This window comes from Trichosurus vulpecula, chromosome 2 (assembly GCF_011100635.1).
Source record: "Trichosurus vulpecula isolate mTriVul1 chromosome 2, mTriVul1.pri, whole genome shotgun sequence".
NCBI classification, from domain to species: Eukaryota; Metazoa; Chordata; class Mammalia; order Diprotodontia; family Phalangeridae; genus Trichosurus; species Trichosurus vulpecula.
Window position 1 is genome coordinate 343,786,640 of NC_050574.1, and position 20,365 is coordinate 343,807,004.

The following is a 20,365-nucleotide window of genomic DNA, read 5'->3' on the forward strand; positions in this document are numbered from 1 at the left end:
TTCCTGAGGTATAGGGGAGGGATCTGGTTGCCTGAATTCTCCTTTTCTCCTGGGGCTGCTCTCCAGCACTGTTGCTCTTCAGCAATGGTCTCAGCTGTTTGTTGTCTGGGCTGGGGTCTGGCACTTCCCCTGGGAATGCAAGGGTAGATCTGGGCTCCTGGTGTTGACCCCTGCTGGCTCTGCCCCTCTGGGACTCAGGAACTCCCACTGCTCAGCCACTGAAGCCCCACTTCCATCTCCTCTATTGCAGTGGTTTTTTTTTTTTTTCCGGAGGAATTCTCTGGGCTGGGGTGGGGGCAGAGTGGGCAGCGATTAGAACTGTTTACCTGGCCATCATGTCTCCCAGAAGTTCAAGGTTTCAATCTTTGGGCTGCAAGCCTCAGGAGTAGATGTCTCACACCAGAGGCATTGCACTGCTTCCTCTCATAGCTTCAACAGACTCCTGTCCTGTGTTGGGAGGCCTGGGGAGCTCCACTGGTTTCGGGTGCCCAGCTTTCTCCCAGCCTGTCTCTCTGGTTGGCTTCCGCAGCTGCTTCCTCTTTGGTGCTGTCTGGTGCAGCTCCTCATGCGAGCATTTTCCCAGCCTACAGATTCATCCCATCAACCTTTTGGACTCTCCTGGCTTGGAAATTTGTGCCACTGAGACTACTAGCAGCTTCTAACTCTCTCAAATCTTCTCAGATTCACTTTTTTAGGGGAATCTGACAGAACTTGTGAGAGAACTCTGGTAAGACCCTGTTTTCACGTGGCCATCTTGGCTCTGCCCCCAATTAAGGAAGAATCTGATAGATACACTCAGTACTCCCAAAGAAAACAAGTAAAAATTAATAAATTATAAATGGAAAGGAGAGGCAGAGCATATACTTTTTTACACTTACTGATAAATGCTTATTAATTTCCCCTTTTCTTTTGAGTCCTACATACATGGGTTTAGGGGTGTAGAGTGTGTTCAGGGAAGACTAATACCTCTGATGTGAGGGTTGCTGAGCCCTTTTCAGGGCTGCTTTCCACCTTTGGTGTCCACCTATTCCACCTAACTCTGACCTGTGGCTCCAAGAAGCTGTAGCATGTGCAGCAGCCACACTCCAGTAAACTGTTTCAGCAGATGGGCTAAAACAGATTGAAGGTAACCAAGAGGTATCAAACCCTTCTGCGAGTTGGGGAGGTTGGTGGTGTCTACCCCAAGCACGTGAAAACTTCCCTTGGCAGAATGGGTGGATGAGAGCAATTTGTTCCAAAGGCCACAAAGGTGACTGAAGTAAGCTCTGTGGAGCACTTAGAGCTTGGTTAGACGTCAAAGACACCAAGCACCCACTGCATCCCAAGTCATCACCAGTTGTCTTGACTCCGTCCTGCCACTGGACTGAGATGACTCTGGAAGAAAGGGTGAGGCCAAAAGACCATGCAGCTCTGCCTCACTTAAATCCAATTTGTGCATAAACCAAAAGACATCACCCACACCATTTTACCATTTTTCATGGACTACTTGTGTCCAACCTGTGATACAGCATTCTGAGATCATGGTCTGATCAGACAGTCAGACACACTGTAAACTTGACTCTAAAATAGTAATGTCATCATTGTCCTCTTTGAGAATGAAAGACAACCAACCAACTAATGTGGGTTTATCATATTCCTATGGTTGTATGTGGTTGACCTCACGTTTTTAAAAAGTGGAAAACTAAGACATGGGAAACAAGTTGCCTGGTCCAAGGACACTAATTCAGTAACAATTCTGGGAATAGAGTCTAGGTACTTCAACTTCCATTTCTCTCATTTTACTCATGCCAAAAACCCTATTGTTCTTTTACTAGTATGCTAACTCTTACTAGCAAAGCTGATTTTCCTTTTTTTGTCATATACTCTATTAAGAATGAAGAAGACAAAAACCTCCTTCCATTTTGCTTATATATTATTGTCTCCCAGCAAGTGTTGCCCAAGGATAGTCTGAATTATTTGTCTATCATTTGTCTATCACCTTACCAATGTGCTGTGACCTAGACTGCAAACTTCATGAGACCAGGGTCAATGTCTTATCTAAATGTTTCTTCCTCATGTGTCTGACACATTCAACTAAAGGATAGGCATTTAATAAATGTGGAATTATTCTCAAATTGAATATATATATATATATATATACACAAAATATTAATATAATAATGGATGGTGGTGCTTTTTAGATTTTCATTTAGATTTAGATTTTCATCACATGCATACTATTTATTCATATTACTTCCATAGTGTTTTAAAATCAATACAATTTTATGCTGATATTCCTCAGCCCTTCAATGGCATCACAAAACCTTTGGAATGTTTTCCTAGCCCAATAAGGAACTATCATTTAAACAATTTTTTAAATTTTATTTTTTTAAGTTATCAGTTTCAAATTCTCTGTCTCTCCATCTCTTTCCCCTGATTGGGAAAGCAAGAAATGTGATGCCCATTACACACACAAAGTCATATGCATTAGTCATATTGTATTTTTTTAAAGCAAAAAGAGTGAAGTGAGAAAAATACTTTAATCTGCACTCCATTCATTAATTCTCTCTCTGGTGGTAGATAGCATTAAAAACTATTTATCAAGTGTCAAAGTCCCAGTACTGTGCTTGGAACTACAGAAACAAAGGTAAAAAAGGGCAATCCCTCCTTTGAATGGGTATGCAGAATTTCTTTCTATCTGTATATATGTGTATGTATGTATATATGTATACACACACATACGTATATACATACATACAAACACACAGGAATTCAGGAGGGAGGGAGGGCATTAGTAATTGGGAGAATAAAGAAAAGTTTTGTGAAGAAAATGGTGATGCTTGATCTGAGTATTGCAAAAAATGGGAGATTTTGTGAGGTACAGGTGAGCAAGAAGTACATTCCAGACATGGAGGGAGAGCCACTGCAAGGCCCAGAAATAGGAGATGGAGATCCATGTGTGAGGAAAAGATAAAAGGTCAGTTTGGCTGGCCTTGTTGTTGTTTGTCCTTTGTTTCCAAAGAGGACCAATGATATCATGGGGTTATATCTTGGCTTGCACGTGAATTGGATTTAAGTGAGATAGACTTGCCAAAGTTGTCAGCCTCACTCTCTCTTCCACAGTCTTCTCAGTCCAGTGGCAGGACAAAAGTCAGGATGACTGGCAATGGCCTAGGACTCAGTGGATGACCTTGGAGTCTTTGGCATCTTACCAAGCTCTAAGAACACTCCACAGTGCCTTCTTAAACTGCTTTCATGGACATTGGATAAAACTGTTCTCATCTGCCCATTATGATTGGAGTCTTCATGCACTTGGGGTAGATGACATCCCCCTAACTCATCAATGGATTTGAGGCCCATTGGCGTATGTGTAGAGATGTGGGGGGTGGAGTGGATGGGTATGAATGGGTATATATGGGTATGTGTGTGTGTGTGTGTGTGTGTGTGTGTGTGTGTGTGTGTGTATGTGTGTCTGTGGGGGGGAGGTGATTGTGTACAAGTCTGAGCATATGTGAGTGTGTGTGTGTGTGTGTGTGTGTCTCCAAGAAGCTGTAGCATGTGCAGCAGCCATACACCAGTCAAACCCTCTCAGTAGATGGGCTAAACCAGGCTGACCCATAGAATGACAGTAGATAAAGCCTATTCTAATATAGCTTTTCAAACCACAATAGACTCCTATCTCTTGCCTTACTGGTCTCCTAGTAGCATACCCAAAGTGGCTGGGGCAGCCAGAGAAAGCTAAGGCATCAGGTTGGGGAATGGGGGTAGAGGATCAGAAGCAAGAATTCCCTCTATGAAACTGGACGCCCTCAATAAGTGGCCAACCTGTCTCTTCCAATTAATAAGGTGCTAACTACTTCTTGAACTCGCCTATGTCATTTTTGAACATACGGTTGTGAGGACATTGTTTTAGAGAGAGAGACAGATTTGGCCTCACTGTGACTTCTACATGTTGATCCTAGCTTGCCATTCTACAAATTGAGGGCTCTGCATGGGAAGAAAAGACATAAGAGTCACAGGAACAAACATAGTGTGTGTGTGTGTGTGTGTGTGTGTGTGTGTGTGTGTGTGTGTATGAAATTGGTGCCAGGGCTACAGTGTGAACCCTAAGCAAGACAGATGCTATTGGTACTAGAATACATTAGCCAATTGTAGTTATAAGGCCCAGGACATAGTGCTTATTTTTGTTGTTCATTCTTCCTAGTAGAAGAGGACCAATGACATCAGGAGGGTGAAGTCTTGACTTACAAGTAAATTAGATTTAAGTGAGGATGAGCTGTGCTTATAACCATAGATTCCAATTACGATAAACCATTGTTTCTAGCTGTGCCCCTCAATTCAGTCCTGGAGAGTGATAAGAGTAGAGGGAATATATCTATCCTAGGATCAAATAACAGTTTTACACAAAAGAACTAATATGAATTTTCACACTTTATATAAGCTATCTATCAAAATGTTGGCAACCTCTGGCACCTACACATCAGTCATTGACTATGCATCACTATTTCTTGGGTAGAGAGTAGATTTGTGATGTCATTAGTTGGAGGACCTCCCAGATGAGGAAATGCCTATCTACTAATGTAAATGTACACCTTTGCTTCAACTTAGTCTTATAGCATTTCCTAGGATAGTTCTTCCTCCAATCAACTGTCAAATTGCTCTGCCTAAAGAACAGGTCTGCTCCTGTTATTCCCCTCTGCCTGATACAGTACAATTCAGTGCCTGGCTTTTAAAGCCTTTTGTAACTTGATCTCTGGCTACAATTGTTCCAGTCTTCTTACACTTTACTTCTTCCCACCTATTCTGTGACCCTTTGGTAGTGAAATCCTTGCTCTCCCATCTCCTGACTCTGCATTTTTCTCTGGTTCTTCCAAAGGCCTGGAATTCTATCCCTCCTCATCTCTGCCTTCTGTATCCGTCAAGTGTCAACTAAAATATCGCCTTCTTCAAGAAGCCTTTCCTTATTCCCCTTAATGTTAGTTAGTATCATTCCCTATGAAATCATCTATGAATTATCCTGTATATATATGTAGATAGTTGTTTGTACACTGTTACCCCCATTCAACTGTGAATGCCTTGAAAGCAAGAAATGTTTTTTTAATTTTCTGTATACGGCATATATTTTATCCTGTATATGTTTTATATGTAGATAGTTGTATGCTGTCACCCCCATTAGACTATGGAAGCCTTGAAAGCAAGAACTGTTTTTTTTAAATTTTCTTTGTATCCCCAGTACTTATCTCAATGTCTGGAACATAGTGGGCACTAAATAAATGCTTGTTGACTTGATTGAAAGGTTGAACAACTTGCCTAGGGTCACAAAAGTGGTATATATCCAACAGAGGACACGAACCCAGATCTTGCTGATCCTTGAGCGAGCTTTTTATTCACTACAACAGGACTGCCGCTTATTACTTTTTATTAAACCTGATGAAATCATGGTCAAACAATTCATATTACCCCAAAAGGCTTCTTGATTAACATGTAAAATTTCATCATTGGATCAAGATCAAGCAAAAACCCAAATACTTTTAATATCAAGGATCTGATTTCTTTGTTGCAGGAATTCACTTCACCAATGCAGATTACAGTCCCTTCCACACCTTTTTTGATAGTCTTTGTGAATTGCTGTGGCTGAAAAGAAAATATATCCTTAGGTGGCTAATGAAAGGAGCCTACCACACTTCATGTGACTGATCTTTGGACAACAGATTTACAGTTTATTCCTGAGTCTTTCAGATTGGCATACTCTATGAGATCTTGTACCCTACTGGTAGATGAGGTAACAGAGTAAAACTTTAATGGAGGTCAAGGTCATTGGCAGCTTTTAGGTGGGCTTTTGGATTTTGCAGTAGGAAAGCAATTTAACTGATGAAGACCAAGCCAAAGAAGTGGCTTTACTGTTATTAAAGGAATGATTGATCAAGTGCCTACAACTAATAGGCTCATAGATCAAGAGCTGGAAGGGACATTAGAATTCATCTAGCATAGCCTCATTTTACAACTGAGGAAACTTAATCTCAGGGAGGTTCAGCTGGCCTTCAAGTATTGTCTTCTTCATCCCAAGTACTTATTAGCACTGTCTGCTCATGTTGTGATGAGATTCTTGTTATCTAGCACTATGAAGCTTACAAAATACCCACTGTTTTAAAGTATTTATTGTAATTCAGTTGCTTCCTTTATACCAGCAGAGAAACAGTATATTGGGGTGCCAGAAGATGGGAGCTCTGTGTGCATGTAGGCAGAGATGGAATGGCCATGTGATCACAGGCTACATAAAGTAGAACATATTAATAGATCCGTAATAGGTTTGATTGAGATGCCTACTGGATTTTGTTTTTTTTTTTTTTTGTTCTTAATTGTCATACAGATACTTTGGAACTGGAGGATATTTTTGCTTTGTTTCAGTTCGAACTATTTAAGTTCAAATAAAGAATGTTTCAAAGAGTGAGACACAAAAGGAATGTGACGTAGACTAGTAACAAATGTTTTTGATGCACTACATTCTTCTTTCTACCATCACCTTTTGGCAAAACTGAAGGCTATAATTAATAAAAATTCTGACAACTGTCCTGACTAGGGGTGTCCTGTAAGCATGTCAGTTAATAGGTTAAAGAAGAATTAGATAGAGGGGATTGGTAGTTGGCTCAAAAGAAATTCCTTTAAAAAAAACCAGAGAGTAGAGTTGAATTATGACTCCTCACTGTGCTCTTTGTTACACAATGTGCAAGCCAAAGGAACATAAAGCAATAATAACACCTTCAATGAAATAGAAATACTTGGTCTTGATGATTCCTGAGATAATATAAATATCTCCAAATAATTTTTTACAGATCTGGAATATTAATCCTGGACAACACCCAACTTTCCCTAACAAGTCTGTATTGATTTCTTCCACAACTCACAGCTATTAACTGTATGACCAATGGCAAACACCTCAATCTTTTAGCCTATTTAGTCACTTTTAAAATGAGAAAAAAAGATTTGTATTACTTAACTCACACAGCTATTGTGCAGCTCAAATAGGATAAAGCAGGTAAAAACTTTCAAATGTCAATAATTATTATGTTGCATTATTATTGTTGTTATAACAACAAATTGCTTTCCATATATTTTGTTATCGATCATGTTGCTACATAGTTGTTTGTTGGTTTTTTGGATTTTTTCGTTTGTTTGGTTTTTTGTATATTGTCTCTTCTGCTAGAATATGAGTTCATTAAGGGCTGGGACCATGTTTTTGCTTTTCTTTGTATACTCAATGCTTAGTACAGTGCCTGACACATAGTTAGCATTTAATAAATGCCTGTTGATTGACAGTCATTAGTGTTGCTGTTCCCCAGTACTTGGCTTTCCCAGTTCAATGGCTAGATCAATACAACTAGACCAGGAACTTGTCAGTGATAGGAAGAAACATAGGTTGTCAGTATGTAAGGCAAACCAAGCTGGAGCCAAAGAGAAGGTGATACAGAAACACAAAGCCATATGCATATGATTACTCTCATCATTTATTAATATTCAGATTGAAAAAGGAGCCTTGGAGCCGCAAGTTACGCTAATTGGCACATTTGCTTTATTTTTTTTAAAACAAACTGGGTTTTTAATTTTTTTTCCTTTTTAGTTCATTCCATCACATTGAAAAGGAGAAAAGAAAAACGTTTTTGAATTCACTCGATAGTTTGAACTCCTCAGATGAACGGAACATTGCACACACACTTGGAACAGAGAGAGAGGGAGTGTGGACTCCCAGAGGGCCACACGCACCAGATCAAAAAACTTGGATACAGTGCAAGAATTTCCCAAATGATTGGATCATCATTACCAAAAAACTCGCCATAACAACACCAAGAAACAAAGAAATGTTTAAGCCACACTGTTTGACTTGGGATCTTTCCTGCTTTTTTTTTTAAATGTTTGCCACACAGAGAGAAAGAGGGTTGTGGGGGGCAGGGGGAGAAGACAGGCCCACAGATGTGAGCAGGATAGGAAGGGGGACTCAGGAGTGGGGGGAGGGTAGAGGGTGCAGAGAGACATGGGTCAGGAGGAGGGAGGGAGGGGAGGCAGGGAGTCATTTCTTTAAGGTTCAGGCATGTTCTTGGTCCGCCTTGCTCTCATCTCCTTTCTCCTCCTCCTGCTGGGCACTTTCCATAGGTTTGGTTTCTTCTACAGCTTCTGAGGAAGATAAAAAGAAGAAAAAAATAAAAAAAGGAAAATGTTTTCATTAATATATTATCACATGGGTTGCTTTTAGGATCAAGTTCATCCATACCTTTCTGAGAAGAAAACAAGCTATGTATTGACTCAAAAATTAGTTTCTGTGTTAGAAAGTTGTTACTTTGGGGTAATCACTCAATAACCTGTGGGAACTGACCCAGGGGTGCAATGGGTAATTTTTGTGGTGAACTTCTCACTGAGAAGAGATGACCACTACAACTAGGCAGTAAACTCAGTCCCACATTCCAAGTTGTAAAACACATCAACACAACAACACAACATCAACAACACAACACAACATCAACGCAACAAACCACACTTAAAAGAAGTAATGTAGCCCATATGTCTAACTTAGGGTTAAATTGACCCATTTTATAGTAATAACAACAATAACAGCTTATATTCACATCGTACTTTTGTAATTTTCAAAGTACATTTACGCCCATTATTTCATTTCATCATCTCAGCCATGATTAACAAATGTTTGTTGACTGACTGAAAATGCATCTTCTACATGAAAACTTTCCTGCATGAAGCCTGAAGTCCAATCTGGGAGAGAGGCTGGGGAAGGGCTATGCCATATACTTAAATGATTATAATACAAAATGGTGGACAATAAATGTTAAAGTGACATTTAAAGTGCTATGTAAGGTCCAAAAGGAGAAAAATAATTTCCACTTTGGGGATGACATTTGAACTAAATATTAAAAGATAGATAAGATTACAACAGATGTATGCTGTCTCTCAGGGGAGATGTAAAGAAGGGCATAAAAGGTAGAGGGATTAGAATAAATAAAGATATAGAGGCATGAAAGTAAGGGATATCTCTTAGGGACCACTAGCAGTCCAGTGAGGCTTGAGTGTAGAGATGTAGAACACATGGAGGGTAGTATGAGATAGAACTTAAAGAAAAGCATAAACGATCAGCTAGTACCAGATTGTGGAGGACCTAGAAGGCCAATCTAATAAGTTTAGACTTTATTTGGCAGACAAGAGTGAGTCATTGAAGGGTTCTGGGCAGAAGCACCATGATCAAGTATGTGCAAAAGGAAGGTTAGAATGGTTTGTAGTTGGATTATGGCAATGGGGTTAGAAAGAAGGAATCAGATGCTTATTTATAGTAGATGAAATCATCCTAATGGACCTAAAGGTATATGCCCACTGAAACTACTTTTAAGGGCTGTCAAGAGAATCCTCTGAAGAATGAGAAGCCTTTCTGGAGAGAATTTATTTTGAGTTTCCTTAAACTACTCAGATAGTTGATTTCATGATGTCAGATAGGTTACTAAATAAGCTAATTAGTGGGTGTCAACTACTATCACTTGTTTGTCTTTTTACTTTCAGTCATAAGGCATTGCCAATCATTCCATCTTCTCTAGTTTCCTGGAAGAATATTTCTAATAATAGATTGGAGGCCCCTCCTTACAAAATAAACATTGCTGCCATCTCTGGCAGGGGAGGTGGGAGGAAATGGAAGGAAAAAAAGAGAAAAAGAAATTTACATGATAATTTTATATTTAAAAGGAATAGCAAGTCATACATAATAGATTTGCAATTTCATCTGCAATCGCATTTTTTTATTATACTGTGCTATGGAATACTTGTTTTATTCCACAAATTAAAAATAAAACAAACAAATGTGAAAAATAAACATTGCTCTCTGCCTTCATGTAGCACTCTCTGGGACTGTAGAGAAAAGGTTGGTTTTGACCTTCCTTAGGACAGGAGAAGGAAATGGCAAACTACTCTAGGATCTTTGCCAAGAAAAACCCAAATGAAGAGTCAGACATGATTGAAAAAAGACTGAAAAGGACAGGTTAAATTTAACAACATGGCCTAGCGGATAGAAATTTAGATTGAAAAGCAAGAAAACTTGGCTTCATGTTTTGACTCTAATGTCTATTAGCTATGTGACCTTTGGTAAGTCTCTTAACCTCTTAGCACTGTCAGTGATTCTCTAAAACTATAATTGGTGGTAAATATGCTGTCTTGCATGGGTAGAAGGTATTTTATCACCTCAACATTCCCTATACCAATGAAATCATAGATCCAGTCTCTAGGGCCAATCCAAAAGCCCGCTAAGGCTCAACTGTCCCATTTAAGGCTTTTCTTGGTAGTTTTTTTTCCTTTTTTTTTTTTTAAAAACTCTAAGTTTGTGGGTTGAAGAGCAGTTAGAATGCTGCTGACATCATCAAAGCTTAAGCCAATTTTTTTTTCCTGAACCTGAAATCTATTCTGAGCACAATGACCTCTGTACTTCTTTGAAGGTATCCAACTCCCTGAAGTCCTGTACCAAGTAACGTCTATACCATACAATGACATTTTATCATGCACGGTCTTATGTTGCCCTCTAATTGCTTCACATACATGCATCTCTGATAAGATTTTTAGTTCTTTGAAGACAAGGCCGATGGCTTACACTTCTTTCAATTCCTTAGATCCCCCAAGCACAGCACTAGATAACACAGTGGGCACTCACTGAATGCTCAATCAACTGAATGAAGTTTCAAAAATATGAAAGAAACAATACTTTCACTGCAGCACTGTGTAAAAAGTTTTGTGCCTTATACTTTACTATGCTCCTTTAAGAAATACACATTTTAATAAGCTGCAAAATCAGCTTAAAAGTATATTTTATTTCAGTTTTCTACACATATTGCTTTCATATATCAAATTTTGCAAAATATCTTTAAACTTGTTTTAAAATAATATGGGACAAGGAGATTGCCTCTTTTTAAATTTTGAGCAACACAAGTGCTTTCCACAAAAATGATGAATACTTCTATGATCAGCTCACCGCCACCCCCAGCTCCCATTCCACCCCTGCCCTGCTATCTCAGCAGTTCTGCCTTGGCTGTCCTATGCTTGGTTGTCTTGTACTGAAATCCTGCTTTGTGACTTCATAATTATTGCAGGTATCACTCAGACCTATGCTTCGTGTTTTTTTGGAGCCTGGGTTGCATATGTGCCTTCTAAGGAGAACAAAGTGGATCAGTAGTCAAATTATTTATTTAATAACCATGAATTAATCAAACCCTCTAGTATAAGATGTGACAATAAATGAAAGTGACTACTTTTTAAACATTCAAGAACCACTCATTTAACTGTTCAACACATAAATAATATACTAAGTGCCTTCTTTATTCAAGACACTGGGATTTAGCTGTGGTGGATGAGGGATGGAATCCTTGTCCTGTCCCTACCCTCCAGAAGCTTAGAATCTAGAATGGGATACATAACAAGCATCCAAGGAACAGCAAATCAAGACAGAACGTGATAAGCTTCATAAAAGTGTTAAGAACAAAATGGTATTTGAGTTCAAAGGAAGGAGAGATGTTGGTTGGGAGGGATGTCAAGGAAGCTTCATGTAAGGGGTAGATTTTCAATTAGGACTTGGAAGATGGCTTTGCATTCTGACAGGTAGAAAGGGGGTGAAGAAAGGTATTCAAAATGGAGCAAATTTAATGTGCACAGGGAGGGGCATGAAGTATGTTTGAGAAAAGTGAGTAGTCCAATATGACTGGCAGGTAGAATGTACATTGTGGGTGTGATATAAAACAAAATCAGAAAGGGAGTTGGGTGAGAGTGAAGAGGACTCTGAATTCGGGGCTGTGGAGCTTGGACTTCAGGAACATGTAATAGGTTTTTGGGGAGGACAGTGACATCATCTGAATAGTGTTTTAGAAAGATTCATTGGTTTTTCTAGATTTCCCCATCAGGATGCATTCCAATGAATTTTCTGGATCTATTAGGAGCAGTTTGTACAGAGGCTCAACCACATTCTTTCCTATCACTCTGCCATCTTAGCTCTACCTCCCTAGAAAGATTAATCTGGCAGCAGCATGTAGAATGAATTAGAGGAGGAAAGAGACTAAAAATGGCAGGTTGCTGTAGGAACATAAAATCAAATGCATATCATCCACTTTGAAATAATTCCTGGAGAGAGGATACACTTTTTCCAATGGTGCTGCCATTGAAAAAAAAACGTTCTCAGAACTTATTTTAACCTGGCTGCAGAGCTTGTGTTACATGCTCTTGAACATCCTCAATGGGAGCAAATCTTCATCTTTTGATGGTAGATTTGACATTTGGAAATGGCTCAGTCTATTAAATAAAATTGATAGATGATACAATTTTTGGTCAAAAAATAATGTGAACACAGTTAATGAAACTAATTTTCTTGTGTGGCTTTCAAACTGACTCAAATGATGATGGAAGCCATAGCTAGGGAATGAGACTGTCCCAGGCTCAACAAGGTTTAACAAGGGATAAGTTCATCCAGTAGGAAACAGAAGGAAAATATAAACCAATCCAAGGGGAGAAATGAAGCATACTGTAGTGCTGAGGGGAAAAGAGAGGACAGTGCTAGAATTTGATATTTTCCCTTTAAGACCAAATTTTAAAATCCTCTTCTCCTACTCCAGCTAATCTTTGGACATGGAACTCCATCTCCTGACCCAGTGTGACTATCTCATTGTCCTGATTCTTCCATCCTCCTTTTCCACACCCTTACCTAGTTCCTTCCCTTTGTGATTACCTTTCATTTACATTGCATATATTGTATATGAACATATTGGTTTATGTATTATCTCCCCTATTAGAATGTGAGCTTCTTGAAGCCAGGGACCATGTTTTTGCCTTCTTTGTATTCTCAATCCTTAGTTCAATATCTGGCACTTGATATAGACTTAAGGATTGATTAATTAATCACTGGTTTATTTCACGTATTGTTGAGATTCTCGTATTATTGGTTTTCTTTTAAACTTAGCTATATTATTCTGTAATCATTCATAAACAAAAACAAAACAAAACTCTTACATATATATGTGTTTTCCCTCCCAGTTAGACTGCAATATCCTTTAGCGTAGCACAAATATCTTGCAATAAATTCTTTGTGGCAGAATGGACATTGTTTTTAACATGGGCAGAAGTACTGAGATGGAAAAAAATATTTCTTTGTCTTCCAGGCCAGTTTGGCCCTGATATTGAGTGATTTATCTCATTCAATTACTTTATATGGATTTGAGCCAATAAATTGAGGGGTATTTACTCCATGTACAATTTCTGGATTGCTATTCACCATCTCACTTTGGTACAGACCTGTGAGAGAGATTCAGACTGGAGAAAAAAGGCAGACCTTAGAGCCAAGAAAACTCAGGTGCAACTTCTGTCTACTACATACTAGCTGTGTGACTAATCACTTAACTTTTCAGTGCTCCAGGCAACTCTCCAAGATGATACCCTGAAGACAAGACTCAGTACACCTGGGTAGAAGCAGTTTCCACACTGGGAGGGTGCTAGCACCAATAAAATCACAGATCTAAAAATCACACACTTTCTCATTCGGTCAATTGATTCCTGTGGTACAAAAAAGTAGTTCCTCTTTTGTTACTTCCCATTTCCCAAGGGGTAACTTGGTTTAGGACACAACCCTTGTGGGCTAATTAATCTTATAACTTACAACCCCTGCTATGAGACTCTCCTGTGTTTTCCAGTGAGATTCTATTGGAATTATTTGGAATATTCTCAGGGAATTTACTTAGCAAAGTAAACCCCGACAAAAGTTTGGAGGGAGTAAGAAGGGATAGGAAAGGGGGGGGTTGTAGTCTATTCATTTAATATTATTGTGAGAATAATATGATGTTCCTTGTTTGGACTGAGTTCACATAGTACTGAACTAGATTGTGGAGCAGTCACAATTAATCAAAGCATCAGCTTCTTCATCTGTAAAGTGGAGATAATTTTTTTACACTATCTTACCGGGTTGTGAAGAAAGTGCTTTGCAAATCTTAATAAATGTAAGCTTTCATTTTATTTATTTTTGGCCCAGACAGGTAATGATGTTGGTTTAGATCTCCTAGCGAGCAAACTCCCTCTTCCAGTGAAGATCAGCATCTATTCTGCAACTTAGGGACTGAAAGAGTCACCTAAATTATTGAGAAATTAAGGAACCTTAATGTTACACCATACTGTTTTATTATTATAAATGTGGTTGTTTTTCTGAACAGGTCATCCTTATCCCTTTCAATGGAATTAAAAAAGAAACAATTAAGAAAAAGTTGATATCCTGATATTATTCTTTTTATATGTAACTTTTTAAATTTAAATTTTTATATTGAATATTCTATTGATTATTAAATGGGTGGATAAAATGATTGCTGTTTGTATCTTTTTAAGTATTAGGATGTAAACATCCATCCTCTGCAGTCTTACCAAAAGCATCTTTGGTACAACTGCAGTATCAGACTGGGTAACAAAGATGACATGCATTTTGTCCCATTTGCACAGGATTTTTATTTCTTCTGCTAGGTCTCTATCTGGTTTTTGTTCCATGTAGACTGGAGATTATTAACATCTGATGTTGCATTTTTATGGCTCAGTGTTAAGTCTGGTTGACGGTGAGCAGCAAGTAGGTCTGTGAGAATGGTTCAATTGCAGTACAGTTATTGGTTGAGCTGATGTATTAATAGTTATTGTTTTACTGAAACAATTATGGATTTAGTGGCTTGGAAGCAGGAGAAAACATTTATAGGAGCATAAAAGCTTCAACATTACTTTCGGGTCTGACTTGAGATGGAAAACTTGAGAGAAGGAAGCTTGCACTGGGTGAATTGAGTATAATCATAATGTACAGGAAAGAGGGGCCTATTCCTAGGAGGTAAGGAAAAGGATAGATTGAAGTGATTCTGTGCAGCTGTTAGGCTTTCTGTAGTCTACCTAGAGGAAACAACCTTCTGAGATTAATTCCCATGTTCTTCACTTTCTCCTATCCTGTCCATTGCCTAGGTCTAACAGAAAGGATCAAATTTTACGTAAGTTCATTTTAACCAATAGGATACTGTGACAGGAAATAATTATTGGTTGCTTTCTGATTAAGGGGTATAATGTATGCATACTCATTCATCTGAAGGTCTCAACTTAGTCAATAAACAAAACAGCCTCAAAGGGAAGAAAGGCATAGACACACAATGTTCTCTTTACAAGCAAAGTCACTGGAGCAAAACAGATCATATGACTTGAAGAGCAGCTCAATAGATGTGGATCAGAAAGAATCCTGAACTGACCAAGGGATCTTTGTTCTGGTCTTGGCCCTGGCTGTATGTCCAGTGACTTTGGGCAAATTGCTTTACCTTGCAGGACCTCAGTATTTTTGTCTGTAAAATTGTTGTGATTTATTTGTTTCCTATTCTTCATGACCCCATTTAGGGTTTTCTTGGCAAAGATACTGGAATGAGTTGCCATTTCCTTCTCTAGCTCATTTTACAAATGAGGAACTGGAATGAGTTGCCATTTCCTTCTCTAGCTCATTTTACAAATGAGGAACTGGAATGAGTTGCCATTTCCTTCTCTAGCTCATTTTACAAATGAGGAAACTGAACCAAACAAGGTTAAGTGACTTGCCCAGAGTTACATAGCTAGTAAGTGTTTGAGTCCAGATTTGAACTCAGGAAGATGAGTCATTTTGACTCCAGGCCCAGCGTTCTATCCACTGTACCACCTAGCCACCCATCAAGGAAGATACTGTAAAATAAAACTGGAGGAAGGGGAGGTTAGTTTCTATTAACAATATTGTGGCATTTCTATCCAAAGAACTAATTCCTGGGGGTAATGAATGATACCTTTTATCACCACTGAATATATTATAAATACTTGTTACAAAATATTGTTAGTTGATAAAACACACAAGCACGAGAGAGAGAGAGAGAGAGAGAGAGAGAGAGAGAGAGGGAGAGAGAGGGTGAGAGGGAGAATAGTGGTGCAGAGTCAGCACAGAGTGGAAGAAAGAGCACTTGATTAAGCACCAGGAGACCTGAGGTTTAATCCTAGTTCAGCCTGTAATTTATTGCATAACTTGGGAAAAGTTGGTTGATTTTTTTTCTGGGCCTCTGATGCTTCAACCATAATAATGACTGCATTTGATTTACCTCATAGAATTGTTTTGAGGATCAGATATGGATAATACACATACATAAACACACACACATATATGTATATATGAAAGTTTTTAAAATGTATAGTTATAAAAGTTTAAACAGTATTATTGTTTAGGGAGCAGGATGAGAAAAAGAAAGGATAGCAGGCCATAGCAGGATAGGAAAGGCCATGTTGAAATAGAAGACCTGTTGAAGTCTAGCTTTTGATCTAAAGACTCTCAATGCTTTACTGAATGAGATTGTGTACAGAGAAGAAAGCGGTTCTTTGAAATGAAACTTAGTGGCAGGAGACATCTTATTATTGCCAGAGGTCAGGAGCAGAACAATATCACACTAAGAAATAGCATTTTCTGGGTGTCACAAATGGGAAAGTCTATAAATTCTATCACCTCTGCCCTCCAAAAGAGGAAAATTCAAGCTATTCACAAACATATGAAAGAGTATTCTAAATCACTAAGAGACATGTACATTAAAGAAACTCTGAGGTTTAACCTTATATTCACCAGATTGGCAGAGATGACAAAAAAAAAGAAAATTATGTGCAAACTTTTTGATTCAGCAATATAACTATTGATTACACATTCACCAAAGAAGACAAAACAAAGGGAAATGCCCCGAGTATATATCAAATCATGGCAACAAGTATTAAGCACTCACTATGTGCCAAGCATTGTGCTAAGTATGAAAAGAAAGGAAAAAAAAGCAGTCCCTGCTTTCGAGGAGCTTACAGTCCAATGGGGGAAACGACATGCAAGTAACTGCACTAATATAATATATATATATATATACACACATATATATAATATACACATAAGTATATGTGCATTATATATACATATATTTATGTTACGTACATGTGCATATATATATGTATGAAAAACTGGAGATACTCAATAGAAGAAAGGCATTAGTATTAAAGGGTAAATGTATACATATATTTGTATATGTATATTTAAACCTATAACTACACAATCTATACATTGATTTAATTATAAAAGCAAAGAACTGGAAGGAGAGTAGGTGCTCAGTGTTTGGAGAATAGCCTAGTAAACTGTGGTATATTAATGTAATAGCATATTACTGATCCATAAGATATGGTGAATATGAATTCAGAGCAACTTTAAAGAGTTTTGTGAACTGATGCAAAGCAAAGTAAGCAGAATCAGGAGAACACTTTATATTGTGACAATAATAATGTCAAAAAAGGCAACAGTGAAAGACTGAAGAACTCTGGTCAAGATAGTGACCAAATATGATTTCAGAGGACTTGATAGAGAAGCATGTCTCCCACTTACAAGGAAAGAGGTAGTGTGTAATAGGTGCAACATGAGGTATACATTTATAGACATAGTCAATGGGTTAATTTGCCTTACTTGGTTATCTATTTTTTACAAAGGAAAATAATTGGAGGTGATGGGTAGAGGATAGATTTATTGAGAAGTGGGAATTATGTATTTAAAATATGGAAAAAATACTATTAAAACATTTTTAAAATGTTCTGTATTCTCTACTGTGACAATCTTTCTGAGAATGTAAGAGAATGTCCATGATGAGTCAATGGGTTTAACTTTTAGCCATACTATTCTTTTCCTAAAAATTACTTAAGAATTAATTGTGATAGATATGTCATCAAATCTATTGTACAATTACAATCTACAGCAGAACTTCACTACCAATTTTTGCTTTCTCAGAATTTAAATTTGATCTTTAAGACTTAAATCTGCTTGCTTTGAAGAGCTGGAAACTTTGGATGAGTTTTCAAATCATTTTTGTTTTCTCACAATTTAAACTCTTTGATAGCATGAAGAAAAGGCCTCCCTAAATGAGCTCAGAAGAATAATGATAATTTCACAGAGTTTTAATTTCTAGGAAATAAGCTTCCAGAAACAAAATAGTGTTATAACAGATTGTGGTCTAGAATTCAATTCAATTCAGCTCGACTAAATTGAATTTAGCTCAATAGAATTGAATTCATTTTAATTCAACCCAAATCAATTTTATTTAATTCTAAAACACTGAGTACCTACTACATGCAAGGAACTGTTCTAGGTACTAGCGACAAGAAGACAAAAACCATTAGTTTGTTGAGATTTTTTTTCCTTTCAATCTCCATCTGTTTCTATCAGGATCTTTGTACCTGAATCAGTGGTAATGGGTGAAAAAGAACACAGAAAAAGAATTTAAGAAATGACAACTTAATGGGTGGTGTTTCTTAACTTGAAAACCACTTTTGAAGAAATCATTATAAGTAACTCTTCAAAAACATTATGTCCTATCCACTAAAATAATATCCAAAACATTTGTAGGGAGTGAAATCAAGACAGCCTTTTAAGCCTCACCTTTATTTTTTCAAACATTACAAATACACGCTATCAAAGACTATACAGGAATATTTATGAATAACCTTTAACCTTCAGTGCAAAATGAATTTGAGTTAGATAGTGACTTGAAAGTACAGCCATTCCTTTATCAGTGGCTAGTCATCAAAGTCACCTGATTCTGGCTGTGGGAGATGGTCACATTGCTCCCTGACAAGATTAAAGCTCTCTAGCTCTGAAACTGGAAATGGGTAGATGAAGGCTGTCAGATCTCTGAAACCTAACTTTCTTTAGAGGTAGACATAAAAACTTAAAGGGTGGAGTTAGGTATTGCATAGGGATAGCATCACAGATCTTGACCTGGGAGGGTCCTTAAAGACCATTTAGTTTAACCTCTCCCATTTAGCAGATAAGAAAACTGAGACCCAAGGAGCTTGAATGACTTGCCAACATCATAAAGATAGTAACCTTTAGAAAGAGTATTTGAACCCAGGTGCTCTGACTCCAGAGCCATGTTCTTTCTACTGTACCATACAACCAAAAAAAAAAGATTAGGAGTCTCATTAAGTTTACCTATGCAACATCTTTTGCATCCATCCTCTTCTCTCTATTTGTATGCAGTAACCATCCTAGTTTGGGGCTTCCTCATATCTAGTCTAATATTCAGTGTGCTCCTAAATGGACTCTCTATTCCACTCTTTCCCCTCTCTAATTCATCCTCACACAGTTGCCCAAATAATCTTTCTATAGTACAAATCTGACAGTATCACTTCCCCATTCAAGAAGCTCTTATGACTCCCTATTGATCCTAAGATAAAATTCTATTCAGATATAAAAAAATGATATAAATTAATAAACAAGACTTTAAAAACCTCCTCAGCTTGACATTTAAAGTCAGAGTTGGCATCCTAACATAAATACAAACTCCTCGGCTCAGCATTTAAAGTCCTTCAAAACCTGGCTCCTAGCAACTTTTCCAGTCTTTTTTTCTGACATTTTGCTCTCGTATAGTCAAACAGATCAGCCAACTGTTTGCCATACATGCCATTCTATATTACATCGTTAATTCTTTGAACAAGTGGTCCCTCACAACCAGAATGTATCATTTTCCCCCCTCCAAACTCCAAGAATCCCTTCTTCCTTCAATGCATTTCAGGTGCCACTCCTACATGATGCCATTTCAAACCTCTCTCTGCCCTTCCTTCCAGGAATTTGTACCTTCTCTTTCATGAAATTAATCCAAATTAGTTTGGATATATTTTGAATTTACTTTTTTGTGTGTACATATATCTTCCCAATAGAATTTTTGAGGGTAGTGACTGTTATGTTTTCTTGTCTCCATATCCCTGGTACCTTAAACATAAAAGGTGCTTAATAAATATTTGTTGAGCAATCATTACATTTTAGATGCTTACCATCCGTTCTCAGAAGCTCCAATTCTACCAGCATTGTCAATCAATGTTTGAACTCCTCAGACATCCATATCACTTACGGACACTATTTTTCAGGCTTGGAAGAAATTTTAACTTCTTCAAGTAGACTTGGGAGTGAAGAAATAGTTATAACATCAACTAACTAGGTCAGAAGACTTAAGAAGCCTCTGATAACATCATATTTTTTTTTCTGAAAGCGTCTCAGAAAAGATAAAAATCTAGAATCACAGCCAGAAAATACAACTTTTTTTTTACAAGTGTCAAATCTGAAATAAGCTTTAAAAGACAGAAAATGTTACAGCAATACATAGGACTGGAGCAAAAGGTGTCTACAAGAGGGGGGATAAGGAGGGAACTGTCCATTCCAAAGGAAATTAGTTTTCATTTATCTAGCCCTAATAAAACTGGGAGTCAAACATGAATGGGTAGTTATGTCTAGATCCATTCCTCCTGAACTGATAGATCATTGGTTCTTACAGTGTTGCTGCCT

At 37.8% G+C, this 20,365-nt stretch overlaps 1 protein-coding gene across 1 annotated transcript in view; it reads right to left on the reverse strand.

Annotated features, from left to right (window-relative positions):
• Positions 1–7,466: 7,466 nt before the first annotated feature.
• Positions 7,467–20,365, reverse strand: part of GAP43 (growth associated protein 43) — an 86,107-nt gene continuing 73,208 nt past the window's right edge. Inside the window, exon 4 of the mRNA XM_036744110.1 lies at positions 7,467–8,148. Coding sequence (XP_036600005.1) covers positions 8,060–8,148 — 89 coding nt within the window. The 3' untranslated portion in view covers positions 7,467–8,059. The remainder of the gene's footprint in view (positions 8,149–20,365) is intronic.